Here is a 21296-nt window from a genome sequence, read left to right on the forward strand (position 1 = left end):
GAGCTGTTAGCGCTCCAGAAGACCGACATGCAGCTTACTGGAGGTTTGCAGAGGCGGGAGAGAAAGCAAACTAAACGCTGGATGTCTGCCGCAAAGCCTGACAGCAAGCAGCCGCTGCAGAGAACTGGTAAGTTGGCTGAATGGAACTGCTGACCCTGGGGTGCTCCACACAAGAACATTGTTACAATATAACAATTAATGAATTAAAGCAGAATCAATTTTCTGAATATCGAACAAGTATGGAAACCGAACATAATTGGCAAAGAAAAAGTTCCCTTATAAGGGACTAGCAGTGGGGAAAGTGTATGACCGACATTATAAACTGCCAATAGGCTGTCAAAAGACTTTACTAGAACTACCAGTGGGGAATGTCTCTAACCAGCCTTACCAACAGCCAAGAGGCTATGAGAAAAACATACTAAGACTACCACTGGGGAAAACCCATAACCAGCCTTGCCACCAGGCAAGAGGCTATGAGAAAAACATACTAAGACTACCACAGGTGAAAACTGAGAACCAGCCTTACCACCAGGCAAGACGTTATGAGAGAACCTCATAAAAGCAACCAAAGCAAAAATCCTCTTATAAGAGATATACTTTTGGAAAAGCTTATATCTCACATTACCAACAGCCAAGAGAATGTGAAATCATACAGAGGCAGCAAGTGCGCAACTCTTCCTTGTTGGGATCTCAACTGGGGGAAGCTTGTAATCCAAAATGATATCAGTCAAAAGGATATCTAAAAGTTATTAAGAGACACGTTTAGAATAATTCCTTTATACACCATTCTCAGTTTTGGGAAAACTGGAACAAAGGTTGTCAAGAGACCATAAGAAAAGGCAGTTATTTTGCAACCCTCCTTCCAAGAGAGATTGGCGTTGAGAACCCTGGAAACAATATTGCCATCAAAGTTTTGTTTGAAAGTAGTTGTAGGAGTTGTGAACCTGGAAATAACTTTTTGATAAAACACCTTTGTGGCATAAAGGTGTATTGAAAGAACCTTTGTTGAAGAAAATCCATTTAGTTTATCATTTGTTTAACAAGCAGTGGCATCACTAAGCCAAGTTGATTTACTAGCCTGATCAAATTGTTTTACTTCAAGAAGATGTACTAAGAAAAGTTCAAGTGCTATCAAGAAAAAAAGTAGTTCCTCTAAAGAAGGTGACACATAACAGAATAATTACATTGGTTTGAACTTGTGTTTGGAAAAGAAAGACGATGCTTTCCACAATATCTCTCCTGAAAAGATAATTAAGTGGTTTGAATTATCAACCAAACTTTGTGGAAGAGGCATTTGTTGTATCCCAGAGAAAGTCACAGTGGTTGAAAAATACTTTTGTTGCCTTGAACAGAACTTTGTTGAATCAGAGCTGTAATCAAGGTATTTCTGTATTGATCTAGAGGAAGTGAGTCCAACCCTTGTCACAAGGAGTGCTTTCAAGATCTTGTGAGTTCAATTTAAGATATTGCTTTGTTGAACTAAAAATGTGCCATACTTTCCTTGTATCATTCTGTTGTGTGTATTAGTGTAAGGGTCAGAGCTGTTTTGAACACTGGGGGCCTCGTTATAAGTATGGCGGTACGGTAACAACGGTGCCGGTGAGCTACCGGCACCGTTGCTACCGTACCGCCATACTATGAGCTGTGCTCGCGGGTGACTGTGGGCAGAGTGGCCCCCGCAGGCACAACTCGTCGGATGCATCGGCACCGTGATTGACGGTGCCGGTGCATTCCCATTGATCCCTATGGGGCTCAATGGGAATGGGGATCTATTGGTACCGGCACCCACGTAAAGGCAATTAACGGGTCCGCTGAACTCGGCATGACCTGGTAATTGCCTATTTGCGGGTGCCAGGCCCAGATGCAACACCCGCGGCAGCCGTGCCGGTTTTACCAGCTACCGCCAGGAATGAGGCCCTAGGTCTTTTTCTTTAGTTTGTGAGGCAGGGCCCTCGCGGTCAGGATAGAGAAAGATGGGCATTTATCAAACCTTTTGTTACCTTTGTGTCCGTCTCTCATTTCTGACCCCTCACAACAGGAATGATTAAATTCACCATAAACACACAGGAAGATCCACAAGAATTCCTAATGTACTTACTACAAGTACTAGAAACAAAGAACCGCCATATAAATGAAATCTTGCAGATTTCATGCACGTGAAAACATAGATGCACTCTGTGCAACAATGTTTCACAAGAGCACGTCCATAATGAACGATTTGGGTATGCATCTATACCAAGTTCTGAAACTATTCAATTTCAACAGCTTCTACAAAATGCAAGGCATGGCATATTATGCTCTTTTTGCAATCAATTCAGACAATCGTTCCACCATACATATAAACTCACGTGCCAATATGTCATACTAATGCGTTTAAGGTACAATGCAGATGATACCAAAAATAACAGTAAGCTCACCAGCTTTAGGCATGACCAAGTATCTCTTGGCAAGAAAACCTTCACAACAGTTGGCATAATTTACCACTCTGGTGCCACAACCACTTCAGGCCACAATACTGCGTTTGTGAAAAAAGAAGTGGTTGGTTTAAATTTAATGACACTTCGGGTACTCAAAAACATAGGTTACCAGCAAATGTAACAAATGCCTACTTAACTTTCCTTCCACCCAAATGTTCTCCGTAAACTACACTAACAAATCTTAATGCCTACAATACACAGTTAGAATATGCCAATGGGTATTGCACTTATAATTGCATAACACCTCCATATTAGTACAATGCTAGGGTAGAGAGAAGGCGGGGCTCGAGATACGAACACTCCTGTGCTGAGCTAGTCATTTAGTCTAATGCTCCGGATATATCTAGGCAAGGTCACAGGTTGGTAGAAGCGAACCCACGCCTCTAGTAAGGAAATTATAGACAGTCCTGGTTACCTTGCACTTTCTGGTTTTTGTGAATCTTAGGCATACAATTATTCTCATGCTAGGATGCAGTATTTCTCAGTGAGATTATTTATTTATTGCGGTGTAGACACTTGGTCTAAATGGTGGTCAGCTGACACGTGTTTCGACCGAAAGGGTCCTTATCAAGGCAAGAATAATTGAAGAAAAAGATTGGGGGGTTGTTGCCCAGGATGTGCCTCATATGGTAGGTATATTGTCTTGTCTCTCCTAGATTTGGGTTAGTTGTTCAAAGCTGTCGCTTAGCGATCATGGTCTATCCCTCACTTCACTTCCCCAAGTAGGCCGCTGTGCTCATTTGATTTACTGGGCATCTCGATTTCGCTCTTTGCTCATCACAGGACTCTGGGTTTAGGAGACTAAAAGTCATTTGTAGGCTATCTCAATTTACCAGGGCTTGGTTCTAGTGGTCATTTGGGCACCAGGCCCCGTATTTGGAAAATTGGCACCAGTTGCAGAGCCCTCTCCTGTAGTCTGTTCTGGCTTTCCACTGGGTGTTCCAATTGCTGCTGCTCCGCCGTGGTCAAGGCATTTACCAATGCAGAGGTTGGCGAAAAATCTTCCATATAAGCCAAGCTAAAGTCAGCTGGTTCACTCACACACTCTCTATGTCCGAATACACTTCCAGGATGCTGTGATCCGAACTTTTTACAGATTTTCCGGTGGGTTTTACAAACTTGTCAATTAGGCCCTTTAGCCCTTCCGCAGAGCCCTGTGTTTGCTTATTCGATTTGACTTCTTTTCCTTCCTAGGGGGCACATGCTAGATTTTTGCTTGTGTGTTTTGAAGGGGTTAGATTTGGTGGTGGTTGGTAGTTACAACCTCCTCGATTGTAGGAGGTGGAGGGGGGGGGGGGGGCTGGAGACTTACTACGCCATAGGTTCCTCATGAAACTCTGATCCTCTTCACCCTCGTTTTGGGAGAATAGTCTGATTTTTTTGGGATTCTTTGATTTTAAACTGACCCATTTTGTTTCCTTCCCCACTGTGTTTAATGTTCTCCATTTTCGCTGCTTGGTTCCTTTCTTTTTTGGAGAGAGGGGCTCAAGGCCAGAACTAGTACTGGCTTCTTGACCCCCCCCCCCCTCCCTCCTGACTGTGGTACCCCTACTTTGCCAGAACATTCATCTTGGCATTGAACCCTTCCATGTATGAAACCCTCCAGAAACACCAATTGGCAGGACAATGTAGTTAGGAGGGCGTGCTGTTTGCAAAATTCCTTAGAGATTGAGTTGTATGGATTCCCCATCCGGGAAAGGGTAAAGTTCAGAGCATGAAGGGCAGAGCCCGGCGTGTTGGGTACGTCGTGTATGGTAGTATGCATGTGGATGGATCCCTCTTCGTTTTGGGAGGAATCCTGCAGTGGAAAGTCCAGAGGTGAAGGCATTTGCTTAGGGTCCAAGGACTCTTAGGCAAAAAACAGTGGGGGTTGGGACAAGTTTTCATCTGTCACAAATTGAGGCCGTGGAGAAAAAGAAACGCGCTGGGTTTCCAAGATTGGCTCAATCTGTTGTGGCAAAGCATTTCTTATTCAGGTGAACACTTCTTGCACTGGCTCTGCGGGGATCTCCATCATTTTTTTGTTCGTAATAATACAAGATAGTTGTAGGAACGCAGTGTCTGTCAAAGGGGGAAGCACTGGAGATGCAGTGGGGCTTTGTTTCAGAAAGTCTGCCTCCTGATCGGTTATCCCACTGTGTGCTGCCAGGTTTTCGGTGTGGGAGATCTTTGCACCACTCCTTAAAGAGTAAATACTCATTTGTGACAGGCTGGGTGGATTGAGCAAGTCTGTATAGAGGGAGAAAATAGAAATAAATGCCCCCTTCTGGTTTACAACCTTCATATCAATGCAAGGAGCGCTTGCTATGCTAAGAGTACAAGAACCGTTTTAGCAGGCACAGCGTACCTGTGTGACTCACTTTACTCACCAGCAAGCACTCCCCTCCCCCAGGCTTCCGTCCATTGCCTCTTTGAAAACACCAGCTCAAATATCCCCTGGGGGGATGTAACTTTTCCATAGAGCAGGGCTGGGAACATCAAGCAACCAGCAGGAAACACAGTAAACACACTTGCATTAATCCGCTTCACTGTAGCTGCAGGTTTTAGCGTGGTTGCTCCGCCGTCACACAGATGGAGACTGTAGAAAGACTCTGGTTTGGACTGTCTGGGTAGAGCTCCAGTAACAGTAAACCCACTCGCAGCACTCCCTGTTCTAACTGGTTTAATTTGTTGTGTCCATTGATCATTGTTACTAAAGTTCCTATTTTCAGAGCCTTGATTGACATTCATTTATTTTGACACCACTGTACTATTGTTTGTGTTGCAACTTTATCAGCTCACAACACTCCTGTAGATAAACCCATCCATAGGCCACATTAACAAAAGAGGTGACGGTGATATACCTATAAAGGCGCTGCCCGTCACCTTTAGGATTTGGATCACTGCTGGTTCAGTAGCAATGTCGGTCCGGGTAGACAGTTTATCCGGTACTCATCCCTGTACTCATGCAGATCACGAGTAATTTGTTCACAGCTATGAAGAGCATTGGTACAGTCGGTATGATAAATGCAGCTTGTATGTTGTTAGGTACTGCCACATATTATGAAATAATGTTACGCCCTCTGCTCCCAGACTTGCAACTTATCAAGGTCCCCCAGTCCATTCTTGCCACCCCAATAGGCTGTGCTCTACTCCCATCCCCTCGTGACTGTCTACTACTACTACTACTACTACTACTCTATTAAAAATCAGTGACGCTCTCCCCAACACACTTACACACCCCCTTCTCATTTCTGCCAATATCTTTTTTACCCCCACTCCCTTAGCAGGAACAGCACTCGTCCTTTGGTCGGCTGACACTTCCCATGCTTCTTTCAATCCATTGTCACCCAGGATCAGTTAAGGTGCCGACTCCCCTGCCTTGCACCTACTGCTCTCACATGTTCAACATCTTCCAGTTCACTGCAATCTTCCTAACCTACAATAGGTTGCCTGCTGTTCTACTCTGTCACTACTTCTGATGGGGGGGTTGGCTGGGTATAAGAGTAAATACATAACAGCTGATGCCATAAACGCTTCTTAACACGTCGTCTCACACTTCTGAACTATTTTCATGAGCACATGGTGCTCAGCTGCATCGTCACAAATTGGGATGCATGAACTCAGCAGCACCCTCACCTTAACACATTAACACACAAATCCCATTTGAATGCCACAGTGAAACAGCACTTGCCCATGCTTCAAACCTCCTCACCACACACTCTGATTTCTGATGCCTTCTGCACTGTTGCCAACTTCGACCTTTTTGACTGTTGCACCACATATTGCAGGGCAGTGCCCAAGCCCGTATTGCTATCTACTTACTGAAATGCCAGTTTTTCTCCTCCTTGCATGCCACAACATCCTCTTGACCCCCTCTATCAGAGGAGTTCCTCAAGTGTGTGTTCTTTGACCTCTACAAGTTCCTCTTTACATCCAGCTCCTAAGCAAGCACATCTTCTGATGTGGGTTCCCTTACCAGCTCTTATCCAAATACTTTTCTCTTTCCCTTCTTTAACCAGAGCTTTCTTCCGACAGGACTGATTATCTGTCGAAAATTCCCCCAGTGTGCGATAATTTACCACCCGATACTCAATTTCTCCAAAACTCATGTCATCCACACCAGCACCTTTCCTCAAATTCTCGCCTCTTTCCCTCCACCATGACAGGTTCACATTCCCCATGACTAGGAACCCATAATTACCTTTCTGACTCCAATAGGAAAACAGGTGGATTCTGGCTGCGCGCAATGTTTTTATACCCTGAATGAGGCAGGAGGTTGAAACATTTTCTTGGTATGAGTTCCGTCAGCATGTGGATCACCTTCATGAGAAAGCACTGGGACAAGGAACTGCTATTTCATTTTATTGTTTGATTGTTCGGCACTTCTGCAGAAAATTAAGTCGGTTTATTAAAAGCGGCAAGAGGGGTCCGGGGAGACATGGGATTGAAGTACATTAGAAACACAAATATAAATATAGTGGGTGAAGGAACGTTCAAACCTACTATGCATTGTGAATATTGAGAATGTGCAAGTGCAGGAAGGAAGAGGGCAGTGGAGTAGGTGCTGGGGCATGCATGCTCGTGGGTGTCTATATGGAGGTAATGCAGACTCATGTGCAAAAAACACCAGAGGAATCAATCCTGTGCCAAAAAAAAAAACCAAAGGAATCACAATGCCATGCAAAAAGCATGGGATTGTGATTATCTGATGGTATCATCAGTCCTTTACCGGCGGTGACCTCCTCCCATGTGGCCAGGGGACGGCTGTCGCTCCATGAGCTTGACCCTAGGGATGGTTATATGAGGGAGGATCACATGGGGGGGGAGATAGCCTCCAGGAGAGGGTTATGGTGTCATCGGGTGAGACATGGTATCCCCATTTCCTTTCTGAAGATACATCTCCAATTCCTCATAGCCTATTGTAACACCTTCCCTCTTTCCCATATAGAGAGTAGTACAAATCTTGTTACACCCCGAAGGCCAACTCTCAAACTCTAAATGGCCTTGTAAAATTACAAAACACTTTTTCCAACTCCACCTACTCTTCTTCCTCCAAACCTAGTTTCCTTTAAAACCCATTGCAAACATTCATACAGTGCATTCAGGAAGACACCACTATTCCCACAACACTGTGATGAGGAAGAGGAGCGGAGTAATGCAGAGAACAGGTATTCACGAGCACAGGCAGTGCTCTAAGCGGCAGCAAGCGCACACCTGTGTCCTGTAAGGAAGGCATGGGTTCAAAGTAAGAGACACAAGTGTACAGTTCAAGGGTGTTTATTAAACTGAAAAAAATGGGTGAAATAAACCCCTAACCTAAACCTAAATTTAAGTTGGAAGCAAACTACAACCATCAAACATTAATAATATACAGGCCTAGTGGAGCCTAGTCACATAAAAGGGCCTATACTAAAATAAAATATTGCCCATCCTTACCGCTATGCTAGAAAATAGTGTGGGATAATGTTCACAAGAAAAAAAAAAAGGTGTTCACAAAATTATAAGTCAGGATGCTAAAGCTGGGGTCTCCATTCCCCACGTTTTTAGCATGGGGCAAGGCGGGACGATTGAGCACAGCACACTTTAGGGTTTCTTCAGCACAAGCTTACAATTTCTCCAGCACAAGCTTACAATTCCTTTCCACAATATAAGGGCCTTCTGTACCAAAGTCTCGTTCATGCAAAGTCTCTTGCTTCAGAGGGCCTCATAGTTAGACACAAAAGTTCCTTCTGTTAATCTTCACATCGTGCGACTATTCTTCACCTTGGATCCCCCTCAGCCAGGCTCCGATCCTTTAATCAAAATTATCCCCCCACAATCAGGCTCAGACCATCAACTCACTGTGGATATCCCTCAGTCGGGATCATACTTGTCATCACAATGTTCACGGGTATATTACCATTTACCCCAATTCGCAGGCATCCCCGAGTCGGGTTCACGTTTGCCAATTATCAGTGTTCACAACGTGTATCGACTGTACAAGGGATTTAGCTTCAACCTCGTATGACCACTTTGAAACTTCACGTTGGCCTCCCCTAGGCCTCTTGGTCTCTGTAGTTTCACTAACCAAAAAGTCTTAGTTCAATACTTTATCTTTCTTTCAGGAGAGCGGTACCAGCTTGAGTCTTTCGAATGAGCACCCACATGGCACCAGACAACTCTATTGCTGGTACCAATTTCACTCACAAAAGACTTCCATCTATTATCTTCACATACAATGTTGCCACTGCAACCTTCAGCCGAACACTGTCTGGTCTACTATCAGCTTCTTCCAACTCGCCGGCTGTGCTGAAATCATTGGCGTTTCCTTCGCCGCCAGAATCAAGGACAGTACCACAATAGCAACCACTTCTCCCCGCCCTGGCAAGCAGGGCGGGAGTGGTCCATGTATCGCTGACATCCAACACCCCTCGCCAGCTGTGATTCTCTGTGTTATGTTTCCTTTCACAGAGGCTTTGCAGGTCTAAGTTGGAAAGGGCAAGGGTAATTCCCTCCTGGTCGTCCTTTCAGATCTCTACGCCTTTCTGCTCGGTTTTAACTGCCATCCTGGAATGGCTGCTTCCTCGTGCAGTCCGGCCTTGCTCAAGTGTGCTCTCATGCTCCGCCGCCTTTTATCCCAGTGGGGGGGAAGGGCAGTCAAGTGTGTAGTTATCAGCACTGCCTGACCCTTGTGTTGGGACATGTCAGGTAAATGGCTCGTGTGTTAGTCCATTATCTTTCACAGTGTGAGAAAGTGTTTGGGTTGAAAAGGGGGCGGGGTAGAGCTTCTATGTATCCTACGGGGTAGGATTGGGGAAAAGGTGTCCTAAGTAAGGGTATACCGCATTTCACCCTTCGGTGTCCCACATCCGCTCCCGAAAAAAGACACACCCATCCACCTCCCGCAGCGGTTTAACCCAGGAACTGGTTCCAATAGCGATGGCCGTGTCCTGGCAACCTGGATGACGGATACTCTGGAAATAGTGGGCGAGACACCTTCAGGTTTCTCACAGTCCGGGACATTTAAATCACTTAATCAAGAAACGCAAGCTTGCAGGAGAGAGTCACATGTCTCTGTGCAAAGAGACCTGGAAGGAAGTTGATGAAGCTAACCGGTTTAGGAACCTGAAGGGAGAAGGCTGCTGTAAGTGGATGACACACAGCAAGAACACCAAAAGCCAGTGCAGGGCTCCTGGGTACTTGCTGGTGTTGGAGCACATCGCTTTGATCACCGGAATCCCATGTGAAGCAGACAAGCACAGCAGAAGCTTCAGGAAGCATGAGAACAGTGGAGAAACAGTTTCAAGCAGAAAGCAACAGGAGAACAACAGGGGGACCGTAGAAGAAACGAGATGCCATCAAGAACAGTGCACCCATAAAGGAACAGAAAACCGGGATGTATTGGCAGCTGCACCAAACTTAAATTACTGATAGCAAAACCAAGAAAGAGAAAAGGAACGGTTTCTAAAACCAGAGAAAGACTGAAGAGGCAGTTTTCTAAGAGGAGAGACTTTCAAGTTTGTCAATGCATGCTGCAAGCATATGAGACAAAGACCATATATAAGAAACCAATTATATTCGCCAAGGAGGCTAAAACGCGGAACCATCAAAAGGTGGGAGTGTGGGCAGGAGTTCAAATATGAAAAGCCCTGGCAGGAGAGTATACCAGGTATCCGAATCACACATGAAAAGGAAGACAACCAGTTTGAAGAGAACTTTTGTTGATGACCCAAGGGAACGCAAAGAACTGTTCTTTGCACCCACGAAAGACGGTCTCACCAATCAGAATCCACCTTTCCCGGGCGAGATTCTGCCTTCACTGCCCGCCGCCATTTAAAAAAAAAAAAGGCCTTGGTCCCTTTTCGGATTATGTTAGCCATTTTTTAACACATTTTCAATGGCCGCCATCATCTGAAAAGGGACTTAGTCCCTCTTCCATTTTAAGGGTGGCCGCCATTTTTATGTCTTTTTTGTTTTCTTCAGGAGATGTGCTTACGCAGAGTGTATCTCCCGTCATGCAAAAGCAAAAAAAAGCTATGCGTACCCCGTTCGGCCCACAGTTCCGGCCTACAAAGCTCAGGCTGGTGGGCCGTTAAACACCATGGAAGAACCCTCTGGAGCAAGGATTCCCATACTTTTTTGTGGGCGTTATACATTTTTCCTTTATTTTTAACATTTATACAACACTCAAGGCCAAAGACATTGGGCCTCATTCCAAGTATGGCAGTACGGTAACAACAGTGCTGGTAAGCTACTGGCACTGTTGCTACCGTACCGCCATACTACAGGTTCTGCAAGCGGGTGCCTTTCTGCCCGCCAGGGCTGACCTGGCGGGGGTACCAGCAACCGCTCACAGACCTTGATGGTAGCACTGGCACTGTTATTAATGGTGCTGGTGCTACCGTCATCCCCATTGAGTCCTATGGGACTCGATGCTAATGGGGAATATTTTTTTTTCCCCCGGGCGGAAAAAAATGGCGGCAGCCGGCTACCGCCAGAGTCATAATGAGGCACATTCGCCTTTTCACCTCAGAATTCATCTTTTTCACCTTAGAATGCAGGGGTCGGAATAGTACTTCCACACAGGATGGTTTTGTTTTGGACTTCTGACACCGACAGATCCTTCGTTTTGAGTTTAGGTGGGGAAACTCTGCTATTGCAGGGACAGCGAGGCCTTTCCTTAACCCAGTTGGTGTTATAACAAAAGTCTACAGCCAAAATCCTGTCTAACTCAGCTCTCAACTCGCACACTTTTGGCAGGTATCACCCAACTTGTAAAGGGCCAACTCAACCGCCAAGCCTCTCGCACACCCATTAATTCCAATGGGCGTCTCACCCCACCAAAAACAAAATCGGGTGATTTCACCCGCCTTTGCAACACAAATGGTTGAGAGCTATGCTAACTTGTATCGCAGTATACTCCTCAGTTTTCACAATTCTATGCAAAAGAAAGTTCATCCATCTCTTGTAAGAAAAGTGGCAGGTCATGCTAGCAAATGTTTATACAAAAACAGGAAATGTAGAATGTGGGTTTAATTCACTAGATTGATTACAAATCAATGGATTGATTCAAAATTGTGTAAACACTTATCTTAATTTCCTCCCTTTTTTCTTTAATGCTGATGAAGGGTAAGGTGTGGAAGGGCACACTCTGCAGATTTGAACACGACCACCACCTCCCACCATGATCACCTCTTTCCCGCCCATCCACTGAAACCATTACCACCTCCTTCACGTTACCCCACCTCCTCAGTCATGACCAGCTCCCTACATGATCACCTCTTTCCCACCCCCTTACCCCACCTCCTCTGTCACTACCCACTCCCTCCATGGTAATGACAAGAAAGTTTAAGACAACAATCACATCACAGTGTCTCTAGTAATCAAGACTGTGGGCATGTATCTCAAACCTAGCCTTACCATGGATAGGCAGGTCAATGCCATTGCATCCTCCGCAGCCTATCACTCTAAACTGACCAATGCAATAAGGCCCTTCCTCTCCCAACAGAACTGCATCACCATCGCAAGGGCCATCTTTGGTTCAAGGCTGGACTATTGCAATGCCCTCTTTGTTTGGACATCCCAGAAGAATCAGGCTAAACTCCAAATAGCTCAGAACAATGCCTTAAGGGCCGCAACAGGCATCTCACGCAGGGACCACATTTCTGGGGTCAGGAGGCAGGTACACTGGCTAACTGTCAAGGAAAGGATTGTCTTCAAAACACTGGCCCTCACACATGTCTTCATGGCCGGCACCCCCCTACTTAGCACACAGGATCACCAAACAGAGCGCCTCCAGACCATCTAGGTCTGCCTATGCCAATCGTATCACTGCACCTCCCACGTAGAGCACGTGCTGGGGGTACCAGTTTCCCAACCATGGCCGCAACATTTTGGAACACCCTCCCAGCCCTAATCAGGATGATTGATTCTCATGCAGCTTCAAAACCAGGCTATTTGTCTGAATGGCCCATCCCATCATGCTATGCATTTTTCGATCTGTGTTCTTCCTGTCGCTCATTTACTGTTTGTTCTGTAAAGTAACTTATTAGCCTGTAACCAAGCAAATTGTATTACGCATTTCTCCATGGGCCGCACTCCTGTAACCCTCAAGCAAGCTCTCTTAGAAGTCCTTATAGCGCCTCAATGCCTGTGGGCTGTAGCGCACTCCAAATTCAAAAATAAATACATTCCAGCATAAATCTGGAATAGAGGTGGTCCCACTAATTAAAACAAATGAATCGCCTCTGTTTCAGGACGCAGTTTACACAGAGTCAGGGAAAGAGATTTAAACACAAATGGAGTTCCTAACAATTTATTTTTAATGTGAACAGTGACATATTGGCTGAAGCTCAATATTCATTTCATCAGCATTTCACTCAGTGTATGAATCCCAGTGGGAGACTTTTACATTAGACATGTCAGTTTATCCAAGACCAGCTTTATTTTATAAACACTATTCCTTCTTGGAATTTAGAGAACAGCTGTGATATTACACCCACAACTCTCATTTCAGACAGAAAGGCACCATTTCATTTCCAAATTTGCACGACTTTTATTGTCTCACAACACAGTGCATATTTCTATTCCATTTGCCCTTTCTACTCTATTCACAGAATGACACTTTTCTAAAATACATGTCCACATAATTTGACATCTTCTCTGTGCCCTGCTCATCAAACCAATTTCTTTTAAGTTAGTGCTTTAATAGTGGGCATGCACCCTCCCTTGTGTAATTGCACCTCCATATGTCGATCCCAGGCTAGGGAACCATCTACTAATCCTAAATCTCCGACAGAGATAGGCAATAGTGTAATACACTAGAGGGGATATTGGGGAGAAAAGGAAACTAGAGCTGTAGAACACACTACACAAAGTGGAAACACTGCAGCATTCAGCGAGGATGGCACTCCTGGTGAGGCATGCATTTCTTGGAAGCTGACTTCTAGCGTAATATTGGAGATTCCAGTTTTATGAGGCATTATCCATGTTTTCCCTTTGCAAAACAGTCTTTGCTCATGTGTTGTGCCAAGCTTAGTCTAATTGCCATGTGAGAATATAGCCTTCTCCATTTTTATTATTCAGGAGGGCTCCAAATAATTGAAATTTGCAGTATTTTAATCCCTGTGTGTTGATGTTGAAAGTAAAAATACTTTATGGGGGTGGACAAATTAATTACCAGTAGAGGCTTTTCTAATGGATACCTTCCTGCCACAGTTTACTCATTTATGATATCCATATCCCAGTGCAGCTGTTCTCTAGAAACATTTCTGCCGTCAGGGAGCTCGGCACAGCTCTATGCTTTTTGCACCAGAAAAGACATGGAGGCCATTGTAAGTAGTGGAGCCACTCTCCCATGACCTCCGTTCCTTTTTCCTCATTCATGACTAAACGGGAGCATGCCAGTGACCAGATATCCAGTTCCATTCATAGTCATTAGTATGTATTGGTAAGCACATCATTTTATGTGTTAGAGACACCCCCATTATGGGCCTCATAACTTTAGCAGTACGGTGTGAACGGCGCATCCATACACCCCATCTCCATTCTGCCCACCGCCACCCGTGAATGGGCAATTACCGGCCCATTCAACGCGTAATGGGCCGGTAATTGCCCATTCACGGGTGGCGGTAGCCATGCATGCCATACAGGGACGGCTACCGCCAACCTCGTAATGAGGCCCTATTCTACTACACAGCAGAGTTACCAAGCATTCGCATGAAAGAAAAAAGTTGAAGAGGGGCCATTAAGAATCGCTGCAAAAAGGGAGTATAAAAATTTGACAATTTAAGACGTACCTTATGACTAAGCCAGTTCCTACACAACGCAGTTCTGCATTTTTTTTTTTATACCTGCATGTGTTGGTGGCTAATAAGATGTCCCTTCCAAGCAAACCCTTTCCCACTCAATGCATTCTTAAGGTTTCCCACCTGTGTGTGTTCTCTGGTGCTTACTAAGAACTCCCTTTGAAGCAAACCCTTACCCGCATTCAGTGCACTCATAAGGCTTTTCACCTGTATGTGTTCTCTGGTGGCTAATAAGGTGTCCTTTCTGAGCAAATCCTTTCCCACATTCAATGCACTCATAAGGCTTTTCACCTGTATGTGTTCTCTGGTGGATAGTAAGGGGTCGCCTCCGAGCAAACCCTTTCCCACATTCAATGCACTCGTAAGGCTTTTCACCTGTATGTGTTCTCTGGTGATTAATAAGATTTCCTTTCTGAGCAAATCCTTTCCCACATTCAATGCACTCATAAGGCTTCTCACCTGTATGTGTTCTCTGGTGGATAGTAAGATCTCTCCTCTGAGCAAACCCACGTCCACATTCAGTGCACTCATAAGGCTTCTCACCTGTATGTGTTCTCTGGTGGATAGTAAGATCTCTCCTCTGAGCAAACCCACGTCCACATTCAGTGCACTCATAAGGCTTCTCACCTGTATGTGTTCTCTGGTGGATAGTAAGGTGTCCCCTCTGAGCAAACCCACGTCCACATTCAGTGCACTCATAAGGCTTCTCACCTGTATGTGTTTTCTGGTGGATAGTAAGCACTGGCTTTGTAGCAAACCCTTTCCCACATTCAGTGCACTCATAAGGCTTCTCACCTGTATGTGTTTTCTGGTGGATAGTAAGATATCTGTTTTCAGCAAACCCTTTCCCACATTCAGTGCACTCATAAGGTTTCTCACCTGTATGTGTTCTCTGGTGGATAGTAAGCACTGGCTTTGTAGCAAACCCTTTCCCACATTCAGTGCACTCATAAGGCTTCTCACCTGTATGTGTTCTCTGATGGATAGTAAGCACTTGCTTTGTAGCAAACCCTTTCCCACATTCAGTGCACTCATAAGGCTTCTCACCTGTATGTGTTTTCTGGTGGATAGTAAGATATCTGTTTTCAGCAAACCCTTTCCCACATTCAGTGCACTCATAAGGTTTCTCACCTGTATGTGTTCTCTGGTGGATAGTAAGCACTGGCTTTGTAGCAAACCCTTTCCCACATTCAGTGCACTCATAAGGCTTCTCACCTGTATGTGTTATCTGGTGGATAGTAAGCTCTCGCTTTGTAGCAAACCCTTCCTGACATTGAATGCACTCATAAGGTTTCTCACCATTATTCGTTTGCTGGTGGCCGATAATGACGTCCATTTGCATGATAGTTATCAAATTCAGTGTACTGATGAGGACATAGGTGAAAAGCCTTGTGGGCAGTAAGTATGTTCTTGAGATGGCAATTGTTCCCACATTTTGTGCACGTATAACGTGTCTTGCCAGTTTATTTTGTCAGGTGCCTTCTCTTAAGAGGAGCCTTTTCAATTAACCTTTTCCAAATTCAGAGCTCAAATGAAAAATACTTTTCTTAGTGCACATCACACAGTCATTTTCATGCTAGATATACTTCTCCCCCAGGATTTACAGAATGAACAGGCTTGGTTACTGGACGTTACCACAAAGGGGTTGCATGGATGGAAGCCATCATGTATCAACAGGCTTCGCAGGCCCAGTCCCTATTTACTCTGAAAAGTCAACTTCACCCCAAATGTGCGCACTTCTAAGATGCTTGAAAATTGCATATTCCAAGAACGAGGCTTTTCACCGCAATAGTCCAGAGAATCGAACAATCACTTTTTTTGCATTTCTGGGGCTGTCACCTATTAACGTAAAAGGAGAAGCACATTATTAGTTTCAATACGTTCACAATCGCAGGCAGCATATTTAATAAGACTCTACCCAGTAGTAGTGATGTTACGTAGTAACTTATTTGACTTTGAAGTGCAATCTATTGGGGAAAAGGCACCCTAATGGGTGGCAGAAGTGGTGCTCCAATGGGAACATTTAGTGGAACAGAGGTAACATGCAGCAGGAATAATACGATTCATTTTTATTTAGAAATGTTTTGCATCCAAAACGCTAGGGAAAAAAACACAGGCTTGGTGAACAAACTAAATGCATATTTTATATCTTTATTCAGAAATGACCAAATTAGCACATGGAAGCTCCCATTTTCCATACACAAATGATAAAAAGCAGGCGTTTGCCACCAATCGGACGCCTGCTTGACCAGTCCATTATGTAATCACTGATGACTTGTGTATTGGCCCCAAACATGAATAATATAACCCAACAAACAGCACTATCGAGGAAACAAGGACAGAATTGTGATTTTGAAAAGGAAAGCGCCAATCTCTTCCCATGGTGAGAATGGCACATGCCATGCTGCCACTACATTCAAAACATTGACTTTAAACCTAGATAAACTGGAGAGGAGGGATGGATTTGGAGTTTGTGTCAGAGATCAAAAGAATAAAAAGTGTATGAAAGACTCTGAACTCCACACCATCACCCCATTTGCCTTCCTAATCGTTTATATAAATGCCCCCTTGCCAAGTACTAAATTTAACTGGCCAGAGGGATCCCACTTCCGTTTCCCTGTACAAAATACCAGTGTCGTTTTCAGGAGGTGGTACACACTCTGTTTTACTGTTAAGGACTGGGTGTTTATGTGTCTGTTACTTACCAGGCTCCCCATACCTGACCCACACCCCTTTTTGTGGATTCTGATCCTTGCACCTTAGGTTCAATCTCAGCGTGCCCTTGTACGCCCTGTGCTGGGATCAAAAACTGCTTTCATCACATCCCGGTAACTAATGGGGATGTTGCCCATCACCATTGATATCCACAAATTGATGCCACCATTTAGTGATTACACACATGATTCCCGTTGATCTAATGTGGAGATTCTACTCAACCTACTCCAGGGGAATCTGCTCAACATAATCCCACAGATCCATGACCTGAAAGGGACGAGAATTCCAAAGCCTGCATCTCTTGCAACCCATATGGCAGCGACCCTGGAATAAGATGTACGTACATGTTAATAGTATGCATAGTCACCCCAACTGTCCACCTGTTTCTCTGCCAGACCGACATTTATTGTGGGTCTAGTGTAGGTAGCTATCACCACAGTATATGCGAGAACCTTTGATCATTCCAGTATGGGGACAAACACCAGTTTGAGGTGACACAATGAAATCATTTTTTGGGAGTGCTCTATGCTCGGAGTGGATAATCCTTCCAAGACAAGCTCCCCCTCATCTGTTCTCAGGTGCATCATCTGCGTAGCCACCACCTTAGGCTGTGTGAGCTTAACCACCCTCCTGAAGCAATACCTCTTTTTAGGCTGTCAAGACCGACAATATTCATCAATCTTGGCCTAAACATATCCTTGTGTGGCACATATCAATCTCGAGTCCCCTTTAAATCCAATTTCTGCACTCCCCGAATGTTGATCCATTTATCTGGCCACAATGTACTATAATAAGAGATTGCAATAAAAAAGTAGAATGCCCTGCTGTACCTCAACACCCCCAATCCTAGTCTCTACATGCGTGCTGCTGAACTCGCCTAGTGAAAACTAATTAAAAACTCCATCATTCAGGTTCTTTACTAATAAGCAGAATGAGCCAGAGTCCTGCCCTTGACCCAGTCCCCTCCCAACATAGCAAAGACCATTGATCCATTCATGAGACATATCTTTATCATCTTCCTCTACCACAAACGTAATGCACAGGTTTTCCCAGATCCTTGCATTGTTTCACAAGTTGGTGAACTGCTCTCAGCTGGGCTGTCAGGAACCTACAGCTGAACACTACCACAAGTTGGCAATGTAATTCTAGCAGGAGTAAAGGCTGTGCATGGCCCAGGCCCTCTGCCTCCCTGCATCATTGTTTTCGCATCAGCCTGCTGTGATACTGTGAATGACTTTGCCTGCCAGTGCTTGGTCTATTAAACCGCACCTTGCTGCTGCCTTCAGCCATGCCCATCTCTCTCTGTACTCTAGTGCCTGGCTATTACTGTCAATGCTTCCTTTTCCCAGGACGTCTGCCCAATGGACCATCCCACCATGGTAGGGGCAATCCTGCAGGAAGCCTGAGCAACGGGTTGGTGGGAGATCTCTGGAAAGCCTAGATATGGATTGCTCATTCATTCTTTCCACAGCCTCACAGGTGTTGTATTGTGCTGTTGCCTTCCACAGCCCTTCTACTCTGCATGCATGAGGAACGAGGCATACACCTCTACAGACCAGATGATCCATGTCCACTTGCCTTTCTGACATACGCCCGGCAGGGTAGTATTGGAAGGTTTGGGAGTCTGTGTAGGCTCACATGAGATGCCATTTTGGCAAGCATATAGTCTAAGACGGTGTATATGCAAAGCTATCATGGTCTAGATTAAGTAGCGAGCACCAACGTTACTTGAGAAACTAAAAACCAAACTGGGGTGACATCTGTGAAGCAACTCACATTATTGTTGGTCTCCAAATTAATGTATTCTATGCAAATGGACTCCATAAATTTGTTATAAGTAAATCTTTCTCCGTTGGGTAATTGTTAGCTAAGCCCAAATTGTCTGGTTATTACTTACAATCTATTACTGTTGTGTGTTTACATTAGAAGTACGCAAGATAATGAATACACATTTCCTATAACGTAAAAATCCACATTATAAAATCATCCATTTTAATTGATACGCACTAGAAAAGGTAAACTCAGAACAAAGATCGAAGTACCTCGACGCCATAGGTCCACCAACCACTTGTAAAACGCAAAGTCAAGACGCCTGCATTTTTTATTGAATGATTCAATGATCTTTCTTTAATAGAGAGGGCCCGAAAGCCTCCTTTAATCCATCATTCTAGGATGAGCTAGAGCAACCCTAACTTTCTCAAAAACACACAAACTTAAGGCTAATCAAACAATGCCTAACATGTCAGCAAACCTCCATTACAAAATTACATTTTTTTATTTTACAACAAAACAATGTAAACAAACAAAATCTCAACAATCCATATCATTCAAATACCACGGGAACCTATGTGTGCATTATTGTGCCAACTGTTTATGCTAAACAGTTGGCACAATGAAATCTCTTGGCATGCTGAAATCCGCACCACCATGAAATCTCTTCTTCATCCCCCGCCCTGACCTTCAACTTCTCGCTTACATCCTATTCTCCCTCCTACCCTCTCCTTTCCCTCCTATGCCTCCTCCTATCCACTTGAAACTTCATCTATATTCCCCATATTGACTCCCTCTTCTCTTCCCTTACTCCTCACCCCTCTGTTAGGCAGAAACCTGTGCAGTTCCCTCTGGGACCACTGCAAAAGATTTCAGACTACAGGTGTTTGGCAGTAAACCCACTTGGTAGCAGTCTGTACCACCCAGATGTACCTGGTAGCTGTGGCTGAGCAGTCAGACTTCTCTCAAGAAGTTAGGCAGTATACAGAGCATACATAATAGGTACAGAGGCACAGTAGTAAAAGCAAACACTGACCAGAGCTGGGTGTAAAAGTATATATTTATTTAAAAGATACTCATAAATTACACTAGCACAGAAAAGGTAAGTAAGTTCAAAACACAGTCACTATTACTATATGTACATCCCTAGTTATTTGTTGGACAAGTCTTAGTTAACACCACTTATTTCCAGACAGAGGTGAGCGCTTAACGTTAGATGGCACTCCAACAAGTTAGTTAAAAGGGAGGTAAAAAGGCAGAATTAAGAAAGTAGCAAGGCAAAACACTTTTCAGAGGCTCACAGTAAGTTCAGGAAGGCAGTCTATTGAGGAGCAAGGAAGTTCAGTTGCCAGGCCCACTTTAGGGAGAGCCAGGCGAAATATGCCCAAGATCACACAATGTCACAAAGTCTTCAAAAGTCTTTACAGGTGAGTAAGAAAGGTTTTGCTAAGTTCAGAAAAGTTTAGTTAGGGTGTCCCAGGCTTACCCAGGTTCGAGAGCCGAGGGCTAAATCTACCTCGTACAATCGGTGTCAAGGGAAGCCGGGCGGAACACAATACCTTTAAAATGGAAAGGATCCTCCAGCGGTGGCAGTTCCTGGCAGTGGGTGCAAGTCGCGGCGTCATCCAGAGGAAGAGAAGATCTCGACGTGGAGGAAAGCTGAAGGTCGTTGCACTGCCATGGAAGAAACCAGCCGTGGAGTTTTCCGGTTAAAAGGATGTTACCCCCTCTTTCGCGGTTGAGGTAAAAAGTGGTATCCCGGTTGCCGGGGTGCTTGGCACAGGCAAGGCGGCCACGAGATGCTCCAGGGAGGCGAAAAGGAGGCAGAAACTGGTTGTCCCCACCAGTCAAGGGAAGAAGACTCTCCGGACTGGAGATCTCCTCTGTTGTTGGGAAGTGGTGAGACGGTTCAGCAGGGCTCCACCGGTGGTGTCGTCGTTGCAGGTCGGCTCAGCTTCTCCCTCTTCGGCTTCTTAGGTCCTGTGGCGACTTCTTCAGTTTCAGTCCCCAAAGCCCTGCTTTTATGCAGCAAACCCCCATTCACCATTCCTAGCTGTCACTCAAACATGCTAAGTGGTGAGCCGGGGGGCTCACCACTGGGCCAATCACACAAGAGTGCGACTTGAGTTGCCAAGGCAACTCAGTCCAGGGTGCCTAAATCCCCCTCCCACACATCCTGTAGCCCCAGACATAGTGGCACCACTTTGGAGGGCTTCTGTGCAGAAGCCTGCCAAAAGTGGAACAAAGGCTCGACTCGGGTTCAGGGTTACTGAAGTGAACACAGACGCCATTTTGGCGGTGAGTTCTGGCAAAAAATCCCAACCGGTGAATTTATATTAAATAAATAAACCAGCGGTATCTTTAACATTGCACCAAAAAGTGGTGCATTAAAATCAATGGGAAATCCCATTGGGAAATATTCCGGTGGAATATTTCCGTGGTATCCACTGCCACCAGCCAGAAACTCAGCGAGGGGGGACGGGACAATACCCCCTTGACAACAGACCCAGGGGCAATCTAATTGCCCCTACCAGTACTTCCACAGTATGATGGTTTGTACTGGTTT

At 45.0% G+C, this 21296-nt stretch overlaps 1 protein-coding gene across 8 annotated transcripts in view; it reads right to left on the minus strand.

The window, feature by feature from the left end:
* Positions 1-12737: 12737 nt before the first annotated feature.
* Positions 12738-21296, minus strand: part of LOC138498488 (zinc finger protein 182-like) — a 99411-nt gene continuing 90852 nt past the window's right edge. For all 8 annotated transcript variants that reach the window (XM_069622255.1, XM_069622251.1, XM_069622257.1 and 5 more), the window contains one exon: positions 12738-16084. In XM_069622255.1, coding sequence (XP_069478356.1) covers positions 14418-15587 — 1170 coding nt within the window. In that variant the 5' untranslated portion in view covers positions 15588-16084 and the 3' untranslated portion in view covers positions 12738-14417. The remainder of the gene's footprint in view (positions 16085-21296) is intronic.

The sequence above is a fragment of the Ambystoma mexicanum genome, chromosome 5q (genome assembly GCF_040938575.1).
Source record: "Ambystoma mexicanum isolate Mex_15411 chromosome 5q, UKY_AmexF1_1, whole genome shotgun sequence".
In the NCBI taxonomy this organism is placed as follows: Eukaryota; Metazoa; Chordata; class Amphibia; order Caudata; family Ambystomatidae; genus Ambystoma; species Ambystoma mexicanum.